The 12,252-nt window shown below is 59.2% G+C and overlaps 1 protein-coding gene across 6 annotated transcripts in view; it reads right to left on the minus strand.

Moving 5' to 3' along the window:
• Positions 1 to 721: 721 nt before the first annotated feature.
• The window catches only part of OSBP2 (oxysterol binding protein 2), a 135,470-nt gene continuing 123,939 nt past the window's right edge, over positions 722 to 12,252 (minus strand). For all 6 annotated transcript variants that reach the window (XM_074606032.1, XM_074606029.1, XM_074606030.1 and 3 more), the window contains 8 exons: positions 11,745 to 11,912; positions 7,530 to 7,775; positions 4,259 to 4,379; positions 3,462 to 3,565; positions 2,969 to 3,064; positions 2,350 to 2,534; positions 1,278 to 1,498; positions 722 to 1,117 (listed from right to left, as the gene is read on the minus strand). In XM_074606032.1, the coding sequence (XP_074462133.1) occupies positions 975 to 1,117; positions 1,278 to 1,498; positions 2,350 to 2,534; positions 2,969 to 3,064; positions 3,462 to 3,565; positions 4,259 to 4,379; positions 7,530 to 7,775; positions 11,745 to 11,912 (1,284 nt within the window). In that variant the 3' untranslated portion in view covers positions 722 to 974. The remainder of the gene's footprint in view (positions 1,118 to 1,277; positions 1,499 to 2,349; positions 2,535 to 2,968; positions 3,065 to 3,461; positions 3,566 to 4,258; positions 4,380 to 7,529; positions 7,776 to 11,744; positions 11,913 to 12,252) is intronic.

Genomic DNA, 12,252 nt, shown 5'->3' on the forward strand with positions numbered 1-12,252 from the left:
CCGGCTCCCGGGCTGCAGCCAGACGGAGCGGGAAGGAGCCGGAACACGGACCCTGGAGCATCCCTGGTCTACAGACCTCTTCGCTCTGTGTCTGCCCGGCGTCCCCCACCTCGGCGAGGCCCTTTCCCCCCTTCAGACGCGGTTGCAGGAAAACCAAACCAAACCTCACTCCAATCACTCTCACAAAGCATCATGTTAAAGACAGTCCTAAGCCTTGACTCGCCACGGCAGACGGCGGGGAATCTGCTCAAACGCTTCTTTTTTTAAGAAAAAAAAAAAAAAAAAAAAAAAAGGGTCAAAATAACAAAAATCACTGGTTGAAATATCCTAATTGGTGTTACTGGGATGACCGGGCACTGTGAGAACCACCAAGAGGCCTCCAGGACCAAGCGCCACAGCCCCTGGCGACAGTTTTCTGAGCAGGACGCGGGGTCGTTCGTGGCCGTCTTTGAAAGAACCTGAACCAGGAGCGGTTTTGTTTTTTTGTTTTTTTTTTTTTAAAAATAATTCCATGAAGTCCACACACCAACGGGGGAAAAAAAAAACCAAAATAACGTCCGAGAGAAGAGCTCACACAAATGCACGGCATCCCCACAATGCGAGCATCTTTGGAAGTCGACGTCTCAGCCGGTAAAGCCAAGGCGTTGAGAGATAATAGGCAGCAACTCCCGACAGCAGTAAATACGGCAGGCTAAAAACCAATCAGATTCACGTGTCCTCGTTTCTAATTAGTCGCTGAAAAAGCCATCATTTTAAAAAAAAAAAAAAAAAAAAAAAAAAGGATGCTATTTATTAGTGCGTAAAAAAATAGGTTTGGAATCCCTGTTTAGATTTTCTTTTCAAATCTCTGCAGGTATTGACTCCGTGCATGTATTCGCACTGTCCGCTGCCGGCGGGACGCTGCCAGCGTGTCCTCGCTGTCCCTCTGTCCGTCCCGCTGAGTCAAGGCGCCGGGCCGGCCACCCCGGCACAGCTCAGAAGATGTCGGGGCACGAACTCCAGTCCTGCTTGTCCTTGGCCTCCCAGTAGCCACCCTTATAGACGCAGATCAGCTCCCCCGTCACGGCGTCCACCTTGCGCTCAAACCACAGCGGGATGTAGCCTTCGTAGTCCTTGCCTGTCCGGGGACAAACAGGGCGTAAGGGTGGCTTTTCCCACCCGAATTGATGCAGGATCATTCCCTCATCCCCCAAACCCAGCGGGATTTCATCGCCGCATCCCCCTCCCACACCAAGGGCCGGCCGGTCCCTGCCCGCCGGCATCCCGAAGCATCTCACCTTCCTCCAGGGCTTCCACGGCCTCGGCTTCCCTCCTGCGGCGCACGGCTCGCTGCTTCTCCTCCAGCCGCTGCTTCTCCACGTTGGCCTCGTCCCAGCGGCCGCTCTCCATCAGCCGCTGGTCGGGTCTCAGCCGACTGTCCGTGGGGGCCACCCGCTCCTCGGGCTCGTTCAGGGTGAGGGCCAGGTCGGAGAAGAAATACATGTTCTCGGCGTTCTCCCTGCGGCCGGAAAGATCAGGACGGTGGAGGTGGTGCCTACCTCGAGCAGAGCTCCCCAACCCTTTGCGTCCTGACGTCTCAGCCCAGCCCCACTGGTGCTGCTCCTGCTACCCCAAACCAGACGTGCAGAGGTCCTTCGGGGAGCCCTGCCTCCCACCCTCTGAGTGGAGATGCCGATGACAGTGGGTGTCTCGGAGGGGAGCCGACCCCTCCTCTGTTGGCTCCGCGTGGAGAAGCGAAAAGCCAAGCCTACGAACCCCGAGGGCTGCACTGCACCGCCGAGACACCAAACAGCTTCACCCAAGAGCTGCTGGATCCCCAGCGGCAGAACTGAGGGCACCAGGCGGAGGACGCTTTCCACCAGGGACCGTTCCAACAGAGCGTCTCCAAAACAGGGACCGGCCGTTGGCGCTACCAAGGGTGGGAGACTGGTTTGGTGTCTGAGAGCAGCCCCGTCGTGGACCGGTCTCCAGAGAGGGCTGGTCCCTGGAGAGCTAAAGTGGCCGCCGGGACGGGATGGCCAGGGACTCACCAGCAAGGCAAAGCAGCCAACGCATCTCCCTGCCGTGGCCAGCAGCCCGAAAAACCTACCCAGTAACCCCGGCTGCCCAAAACCTTCTTGAAAGAGTCCCCCAAAGCCACGCGCCCCTTGCAGGGACCTGCTCTCCCCTCCTGCTGGGTGCTCACACCCCGGAAAAAGCCACACGGCCACCCAAGTCCTGGTCCTTCCCGTGTCCTCGGGGCTGGGCCCAGGAGCCCCCTCCATCCCGTGGGGCTGAGGACAGCATCCTTACTCCCCACCCGGCTGTTGCACCCCCAGCACAGCACCCCGCACCGAGGAGGGGACTCACGGGAGGGGGTACTTCTTCCACAGAACCTTTGGAGACAGCGTCTGGTAGACAGTTTTCTGCTTGCCCTCCGTGCTGGTGCTGCCGTGGCTGCTGTGCACTATCTTGGAGCACTCCATCTTCTCGTCCCATGTGCCCGACATGACGTAGTGGGCTTTACCCTCGGCGTCGCTCACCACCCCTGTCACCTGGCAGGAGGAGACGGCTCTGGTGGCGTTTGGAAGCGCCCAGAGGACCAGGAGAGGCGCAGAGGGGGCAGAACACCCTCCCGGTGCCCCAACCGGAGCTGCTGGACCTGGCGCTGCGTGTCCTCAGACATCAGCACAGGGGGAGCGTGGACCCATCCTGACCGTGATGGGTCTCCAGCCCATCCAACCCCTTCCAGGTCTCAGCGCTGCAGCTCCAGCACGCAGAGAGCCAAATCATGGGCTCTGCTCGGACACGGCTGGTCCTCCCCCAGCCCTCCCTGCTGACCCACGTCAAGAGGTGCCAGCACCTTGGCCCCGTGCTGGGGCTTATCCCAGCTGCGGTACTGGGACCCCGTGAGCCCGGCTTAGAGTAGAGCCAGGTCTCACCCCCGCGCGAGGCTGCCAGAAGAACAAGGAGATGGCTGGATACGTACCTTTCGGGGGACGTCCCTGGAGAAGTAGCTGTAGGGGGTAAATTTCAGCTGGCATTTATCTTTTGACTTATGGTTAACAATCTCTATTTCACCAGACTAGATGGAAGACACGGAACCACAGCGAGCGAGAGACGTTGCAAGGAGACAAATCAGGCGTTAGTCGTAGTGCAGGTAGAAATCAACACCAGCTGCAGCATCACTGCTGGCTGCAGCCACCGCACCGGCCGCCCCCGCCAGCCCCACGGCTCGCCGGCAGCGGGGTAAAACCCATCACACCCTGCCCCACGGAGCTGCTGGCCTTGAGAAGGGCCATTAGGAGCTCCAAGAAGCCTCCCCCCCATCCCTGCCAGGGAAGCGGTAGGAGTGTGGTGGGGACACCGGGCAGCGCTGGCATACATCCCAGGAGGGCAGCGCCCTTCCAGCCCCCCCTGCCCTTCCTCGGAGCCAGGCGAGGCCAGGCAGGACCCATCACCTCGGACCCGTAGCCACCGACCTGGTCAATCCAGAGCTTGCCCACGATGATGTTGTGAACGGTGGAGGTGACTTTCCTCCAGACATAGTGATTCCCGCTGGAGTGAAACTCGAGGTGGATGGCGCCTGTGGAGAGAGGGGTGCCCAGAGCTCAGCAAGGGCAGAGGGCCTGGCAGGGCTGCCGGGATGATCCCCTGGAGCACACCACCACCGGGCTCCTCCTCGGAGCCAACCTGGCCCCTCTGCCTGCATCTCCCATCACCAGCCCCCAACCAGGGCTGCGTCGGGATTCATCCCTCCCCTGGCTGCAGCTCTAGCACACGGAGAGCCAACGCATGGGCTCTCTTGGACGTGGCTGGTCCTCCCTGGTGACCCACATCAAGAGATGCCAGTGTGGCTCCTTCGCCCCATGCTGGGGCTTATCTCAGCTGCGGTACGGGGACCCCGTGAGCCCAGCTCCAGCTCCCCGTGAGCCCAGGAAGACAAATAAAACCTCGCAAGGAGGCAGCGTATTGCGTCTGGCTGCCAGGGAGAAGGTTAAAACAGGCAGCGACCTAACCTTTAAATATCATTTAAGGAGACATCAATTCATGGGCAAGTGGGATATTTCCAAAGCACACCCGCTACGGTGCTGGCGGCGAGCAAAGCAGTCTCCCTTTGCAGCTGGCATAATCGCCGGATTCGTCTGTGCTCCTAAGGTTGCTTGGGATGGAATTCACTGAGCCCTGCGTGAGCCCAAGGGACAGGCGCGTTGCTTTAGCCTCTTGGGTACTGCGGGAAGGAAAGCAAGCCCCGACCCTCTCAGCACAAGTCACCTACCCAGCGGCATGATGGAGAGGTATTTGCCCCTGAACTTGCTGGCGATGGTGATTTCCTGCCACAACGTCCACCCTCGCTTGGAATAGACGTGATGGGCGGCTGCCGGGGGGTGGTGGCTCACCTAGGGGAGAGGAGAAACAGCCCGTAAGGTCACGGCCATCGGCGTCGGCGAGCCCTGGCGAGCGCCCGCAGCGTGACTCGCAAGGAGAGGCGGCTGCTCCACGCCGGCTCTGGCGCTGAGGATGCTCCTTTGCGCCGACCCGAACCCCCCAGCCTTCTCCTGGGCACTGGGGTGACCTCCCCTGAGGTACCCCGACAGCAGGCAGAGGTGCACAGAGCTCCTGCCAGGGTCTTTTAAGGCTCGTCAGCAAAGCGTTATCCATAAAATCTTAACGTCAGCAGCTATCGCTGTGTGACGATGCTGTACCATGACCCCAGGACGCAACCCCGCTTCTCCAGGGATCCCGGTTGAGAAACAGGGATGTGCTGACACCCAGCCCAGATCCCCAGTAATCCCAGTGTTATCAGCACCTCTCCTACCAGCAGCGGCTCCCACTGCCCTGCCTGGGAACCCTCAGGGGACACAGGTCCCCAGGTCCTCTGAGACATGGGGACCTGCCCAGCCAAGACTCTGGCTTTGACCCTACAGACCCACGGGGCTGGAAAAGCGGATAAGACACGCTCCGTCCCGGGGACGACTGGTAAAAGGACATTGCTCGCGCTCTCCTGCACTGGGAAAGCCGCCGGAGATCCCAGCCCAAGGGCTCTGCCCTCAGACGGGTCTCACCCGGCCGACCCACGGCGCTCCGGCACGGCACACACGGCCCATCACCGGGAACCAGCAAACCACCGGTGCCGATAGCCGCGCCACCGAGTTCAGAGATGATTTGCACTGCTGTAATTACAGCTGAGCACCCCGAGCTACTGGATTACAAACGTGAGCAGAGCAAAGACCTCTCCGTTAAATCCCACTGTCACCGGCAGGAGAAAATCCTATTTGGATAACTGGATTTCAGGCACGAGACTATCAACGCTCTGCTCGGCGGCGGGCTGAGCAGCACTCGCAGCATCCAAGGAAAGTTCAGAGCAGTGGGAACAGCGTCCGTCTGTCCATCCCATGCTGCCCGCGCCAACCGCAGCGCCAGGGCGAGAGGCACCGGCAACACTGCGCCGGTGCAAAGCCCTCTGGCACCGAGCGTGGCCTTTGAGATGGCTCCAGGAGGGAGATGTAGAGGCTTCGCTCACGGACCAAAGACTCCAGAGTGCTGCGGCAGAGCAGGTTTGCTTCTTGATTCCATAGAATGACAGAATGGTTTGGGTTGGAAAGGACCCTAAAGCCCACCCAGTGCTACCCCCTGCCCTGGGCAGGGACACCTCCCACCAGACCACGTTGCTCCAAGCCCCGTCCAACCTGCCCTTGAACCCCTCCAGGGATGGGGCAGCCACAGCTTCTCTGGGCAGCCTGCGCCAGGGGCTCACCACTCTCAAAATGAAGAATTTCTTCCTCACATCTCACCTAAATCTGACCTTTCTCAGGGTAAAACCGTCCCCCCTCATCCTGTGGCTCCCCTCCCTGCTCCAGAGTCCCTCCCCAGCTTTCCTGGAGCCCCTTTAGGGACTGGAAGGGGCTCCAAGGTCTCCCCGGAGCCTTCTCTTCTCCAGGCTGAACCCCCCCAGCTCTCTCAGCCTGTCCTCCCAGCAGAGGGGCTCCAGCCCTCCCAGCAGCTCCGGGGCCTCCTCTGGCCCTGCTCCAACAGCTCCGTGTCCTTCTGCTGTTGGTGCCCCAGCGCTGGAGGCAGCACTGCAGGGGGGTCTCACAGAGCGGAGCAGAGGGGCAGAATCCCCCCCTCGCCCTGCTGCCCACGCTGCTGGGGATGCAGCCCGGGCTGCGGGGGGTTTCTGGGCTGCCAGCGCACGTTGCCGGGGCGTGTGGAGCTTCTCACCCCCCAACACCCCCAAGTCCTCTTGGAGAATATCTACTGAAGAACCTTTCCTTTTGTCATGAGGAAGGGGTCACACTTCCAGGAGACTCCACGCGGCTCATTCACCGTCACAGACCAGTGCAGCCGAGAGCGACGGGGTGAGGTGGGAGGTGCCGTCCTGCCTCGGGCACCTATTGCCATGGAGGGGTGCTGTCTGCACCTCCGTGTCCTGCGAGCAGCTGATGGCAGAGCACGGCTCTTCATCTCAGGTATGAAGAGCCATGGCTCGGGGAAGATGATGACAATGGACAGAGAGAAGCTAAACCACGTCAGGGGGACAAGGGGACGCTGCCTGAGCCTCCTCACTGAGTATTCCCAGCGCGCCCCGGCCGCACGTCCGGCATCTGCTGCGAGCATCCCGTAGCAGAGCACGGCATGCCCACATGAGCAGCAAGACCCACGCAACGGCCCCCCCAGAAAGCCCACGGGGCTCGGGGGGACAGTCTGCTGAACGCCTCTGCCGATCTTGGACCTGCGTCGGCCTCCGCAGAGCGACAGAGGTTTGCGATTTCGTTTGGTGCTTCCAAACACTGAGAGAGGTGATGGTCGCTCCGCCCCCGAGACGGCACGGCCACCCCCTGGGAGAACACTGAGCCCCCACCAACGTGATGTCCCGCCTGCAAGGGGTGATAAATGGCCCCATCCCTCCCCAGGAATCCAGGGCGGAGCAGCCAAGTGTGCTAAGTATTAAACAGTCAATTTTCTTCACAGGTCGCAACTCATTAAGCGCTGCAGGTTTTTAATTAAGACCTGCTGTTTTACCGATGCGTGCCAGATGCGCTCTGTGTGGGGCTGTCAGAGGTTCTCAGGTTGCCCCCAGGCTCCGAAATTAAAAATATTCAGTCCATCAAGAAAGAACAGAGACCCTGAGACACCCTCCGGCCCAAAGACACCCTGAAACAGGGAGGAACCACAACCAGAGCTCATGGGCATCACTGACACAGCGATGAGGGAGCTTGGGTGACGAGCTTCTCCCTCCCTGCTCAAGTGTTGAGATGTGACAGCAACCCCAGCCCCGGACAGGCTGCCCGGAGACCCAGCACGGTGATGGGACACCCTTCTCCTCCCCTTCTTCCCCACTTCCCGCTCTGGAACGCTGGCATGGGCACCATGTCCTCCTGCTTCCAAAGAATGGCTTGGGCTGTGCCCGCTACTGCTTCTTCTGACGACACCAAGAGGAATTTGCTGGCCGTCTCGGCCAGGAGGAAGGCTCGGCGTGAGGAGACGCTGGGTCTCCTTCAGGGAAGGGCTGCTTTGGCCGGACGCACAGAGCCCCTCCGCTGACTCACCTGCTCGCACAGGGAACGGAAGCCGAACTCCTCCAGCCGGTCGAGCTCATAGGTTTCCCCCAGCAGCGGGTTGAATGGCTTTGCGGTGCGGTGGACAGTCGTCGAGTAGGAAGACACGGAAAAGGCGGCGACGAAGCACATCTGCTCCGTGGAGCTCTCGCACTTGACCGCTTTGTCCAGCAGCTCGTGGTACTCCAGGTCCTCCGTCAGCCTCTGCAGCATGGAGAGCGGCTCGTTGAAGTTCACCTGGAGGGGAACGAGCAAGGGTTAGGAAAGCAGGAGAGGCATCTTTTACGCCTTTTTTATTTTTTTCTAAATATTTTAAAAAACTTCTTTTGTTTCGGAATTGATTCAGGATAAGGCACAGGAGGTTACGCCTCAGAACTCTGCGTCAAGGTTTAGGGGAGAAACACTTCAGTGAGGGGGGGCGGGGGGAAGGTCCATCTGTACATTCCAAAGTAGTTTTTCTCAAAAAGCCGCCTACAACTGCAAAATCATTCTTCCGGAAGCGGCTCACATCACAGCTCTGACGCTTCTCTCTCCGACAGGCTTTTACCTCTCAAAATCGCCTCCGTTCACGCGGCACAACGTAAATTCTCTTCGTTAAACCGCACCGTGATTCCACGAATTTGAACCAGCCCTCCCCCACCCGCACCCAAAACCCCCGTCTTCATTTTGAACCTTCTCAACAAAACCCTTAACCGCAAACACCCGAGCGTTTACTCCGACGATCCGACACCTCGAGAGCCAGACGTCACCTTTGCCGTTTCCCCGGCACCGTGCCCGGCTAACCATCGGCACGCCGTGCCTCCGGCTCCCCGGGCACGGTGCGACGCGTTCCAAGGGGCAGGGATGCAGGATGGAAACTGCTCCCAAGCGAAGCAGCCGCCCCTCGGGGCAGCTCACGCCGCCGGGCTGGATGCGCCGAGGCACGGAAACGTTAAATAAGGCAAGAAACATGCGCTCTGCCGCGCTCCCTGCACCGCACCATGAGAGCACGAAGGCTTTGAAGCTCCCAGCTGAGAAGACGTGGGCCGGGGAGCCGAGCTACCCGGGTATCATCCCAGGTATCACCTTGCTCCGGTGACGGGGCACCGGCGACCCCCAAAACGAGCCTCAGCAGCGAGCCCACCTCCCTCCTGCCTCCCGGCCACGAGGAGCGGCAACGCGGGGCAGGGATGCGCTGCTCCCTCGGCTGCCCTCCATTGCCTCCGGGCAAAGGCGTCCCCACGCCGGGCTGCACTTGCTCAGAAACCCTTGAAAAGGCCCATTTCGGGGTGTCCCTGCTCCCGGGACTGCAGCCCCACGGCCGCAGCGATGCCCCCGGGGTCCCATTTCCAGCCCCAGGTCACCGCTTTGTCCATTAGAAAATCTTGCCGTCTGTTGCCAGGTCTGCAACCAGGCCTGGGAAAAAACCAAACGGTTTATTTTAGCAATGTCTTTCGTTCTGAAACGAATTGGGATTACAATAAAAACCGAAAGGAACACGGAGACAGTTTGTCTCAGAAGGCCTTCTGCCTCAAAACCATGTGAAATTCCCTTCTTACTTCCAGTTCAGAAGAAAGAAACATATTTTAGAAGGAGCAGATGGTTGAAGGATGGGAGAACCACTGCTAAAAGCCAAGTTACGTATTTCCTACTAAAGCAAACAAACTCCAGACCGTTCCACTTGGGATTTTAGCAGACGGGATCTTACAGCATCCGAGAGAGAAAGGGATGCAGGGAGGGCAGCATCACATCCACACAAGAAAGCAAATCTCTGCCGGCTTGAGAGGCGAGCAGCACGAGCACAAAGCGGCAGCTGCCTCCTCTCCTCCGGCACCGACTGGGCAACGGCAAAGCAGAACATTCCCACAGAGGAAGGAAGACGAACCCACCCGAAACGCAAAAAATCCCTAAAGGCGTTTTCTTCCTTTTCAACGCTGCACATTTGTTGGTTCAGCGGAAAAATCAAGGAGCGGTTTTTCAGTCTATCACGTTCCCCGGGAAGGGGACGGGGCCTCAGAAACGCTCTGAATTTGTCCAGAATGGGGTGAAGAGCGTGGAAGGAGAACCCCCCATCACTCGGTGCGCCCAACAGGCGCTTTCTTCTATAATTAAGCACGTTTCCCAAGAGCCGTCCCCGAGCCGGCTGCTCCCCTTCCTCCTCCTCCTCCTTCACTCCATTTACCCCCACATCAGCTTGAAACCCCTCACTCGGCAGCTCCGTCTCGCCTCGCAGAGCTGCCGGCTTCTCGCACGGACTATGGAGAGAGAATTCAAATGGCCGCTGAAAGGAGACGGAATTGCCTCCCGCTGCCTTACCCCGGGCTGCTTGTTCCTGGGGTGAACCTCCCGAAGAACCGCCACGCGCGGCGGAGCTTGTGGGGTGTTCCAAGCATCTCCCTGCTTCTGCATCCGTAGGGATACCCAGAGACAGGAGCTAACAGCGAGCGGCTCACGCCGGGCCAAGCCCCGTCTTTACAACCCATAGCTCTGCTGGTTTACGGAGACAGCGGTGCTGGGAAACCAGAGCCGCTCGCCCCGGGAGGGGAGGGAGTAATTACATCCCCCGAGCCGGCGTCGGGGGCTGCTGTGCGAGCAGAACATATTGCTCTCAGGTTTGGACTCGGCTTTTGCAGCTCCCGGAATGATGTGATTGATAGGGAAGGTATAAATTTCCTCTCTCCAGGCACCTGCAGCTGCTGGTATTTCACATCCTGAGCTTATTTCTGTACCCATCACGCTTTTATCCGATATTGATGTTGCTGCAGAAATGCTACCGGCCGGCGCTGGGCTATATATCTCAGCTGGAAATAGCACAAAGAAGAGACAGACTCATCTCTCTCACTTGCAGAGCGTCAGGCGCTGCCTTAGAAAGAGATGAAACATCATCAATTCAGCATCCAAGCCCCCGTAACACGCTCTTTCCTCTTTACCCAGCAAAGGATACAGCTCCGGGGCTGCAGTTCGTGCTTTGCTGGGCTACTTCCACTCCAGCCAGTGCCACAATAATCCCCAGGTACCCCCTGCTGTTCTGCAACTCTCCCCAGCTTTCCAGGCCTCATGGGTTTTGGGCAAACGGATTCCTTACGATGGCACCCAGTCCCATCCGTGCCGCCCACTGGGCCGGTGAAGATCTGCCGGAGAACCGGCAGCCTGGGAAGGGCCGGTTTGCTCTGGAAAAAAAAAGGGCTGGAGTTTTGGGAGAGCTTTGGTGTGGGCAGCGTTTCGGCCGGGTAAATGAAGCACAGGGTTATTTATTTGCAAGATTTAAAAAACGCGCCTCCCGCTTGCCCTCTGGGGCAGCCCACGCGAGGTGGGTTCCTCCAGACAGACCCCTGCCAGCAAACCCTCTCCTGGCCACCCGCAGGAAGCCTTCGCCCCAAGGAGCGAACCCAGCAGCACCCAGCCGTGCTGTAAATTGTCCCCACGGCACCTCCTCCGCTAAAAGGACGCTCTTTGCAAGGAAAATAAAGGTACTCCGGGTCTCCGGGGTGAAATACGGCCCTGCCGTGCTGTGGGTGGCAGGTGCAGCATCGTGTCCCCAAGGTGCACACTGGGGAAAGGGCCATCAGCAACAAGGGCTCTTCTTCTAGCCCCTGGGTGAAACGCTTGAATCCTCAGGGATTCCGGGTGTCCTGGTTCCCTCCTTGCCTCTGCATCGGCTGGATTTGCAGAGGACACTCAGGCAATGTCCCCTCCGCCCCAGCTCGCCCTGCTGCCAGGGGCGCGGGCACTCCAGGGCTCCCCAGAGCCAGCGCAGGAGAAGGGATCGGTCCCGAAGAAGGAGCCAACCTGATTCAAACAGGCCCTACGGTAACAGCCACGTCAAAGCCATTTGCCACAAAGCAATTAGCACTGAAGCTCCGTGCCGCTGCGGAAAGCCTCCTCCTGCCAGGCTGGGGCAGCGTTCCGGCTGCGCTGGCTCCATGGCAGCAGGAGGGGGATTTCACGGGGCGAATAATTGCAGGGGAAAAATGTAGGGCTTAGAGTCAGCAGAGCTGAGCAGCGAGGACACATCGGAGCTGCGGAGAAGAGTGAGATGGCTTCAGAGGGGGGCTGGCAGCTGGTGACACGCTCCTGTCCCCCGCTCAGGGCTGCTGTGCTACCACAGGACCACCTGGAGCCTCAACCCAAATCCTTTGCACAGTCAAGAGCTGTGCCCAACCTAAAGCCTTGGCGTCACGGCAGCACCCTCCGGCAGCCCGCGGCACCTGGGACGCGCTCACTTACGGGCATGGGGATCTTGGAGAGCTCTTTGCCGATGCAGTTCTTCATGATGCTCCAGAGGTTAAGGCTGTAGTTGGGTTTGTCGGGGATGCGAGTCCGTCTCCTTTTCTTCGGCAGGAGATCTTTGCAAGTGGACTCATTGTAGCTGCTCTGATTGGAGCTTTCAAAGACCTGCAGAAGCAACAGAAGAAACGCGGGTGTAAGCCAGACGCGTCCGGCACGACCCAACCAGACCCAGCAGCTCCCAGGAGAAGAAACCACCGCTCAGGAGACATGATGCGCTGGGGAGCAGCACTAGAAGTCTGTTCTCCAGGGCATGGGGCAAATAACAGTGCAATTGCCCCCCAACACTGTCCTGCTTCCCTCAGGAGGGTGTTTGGGGGGCTGCTGTATAACCGCTGACATCTTTCCCCCCACAGAAACCAACTCTGCTCCATCCTGGAGGCGTGGGAGGGACTAGATGGCAGGTCCCTCCAAGAGCCTCCTCCTCTCCTGCTCCTCTCCCCTGGTT

This window comes from Larus michahellis, chromosome 13 (assembly GCF_964199755.1).
Source record: "Larus michahellis chromosome 13, bLarMic1.1, whole genome shotgun sequence".
In the NCBI taxonomy this organism is placed as follows: domain Eukaryota; kingdom Metazoa; phylum Chordata; class Aves; order Charadriiformes; family Laridae; genus Larus; species Larus michahellis.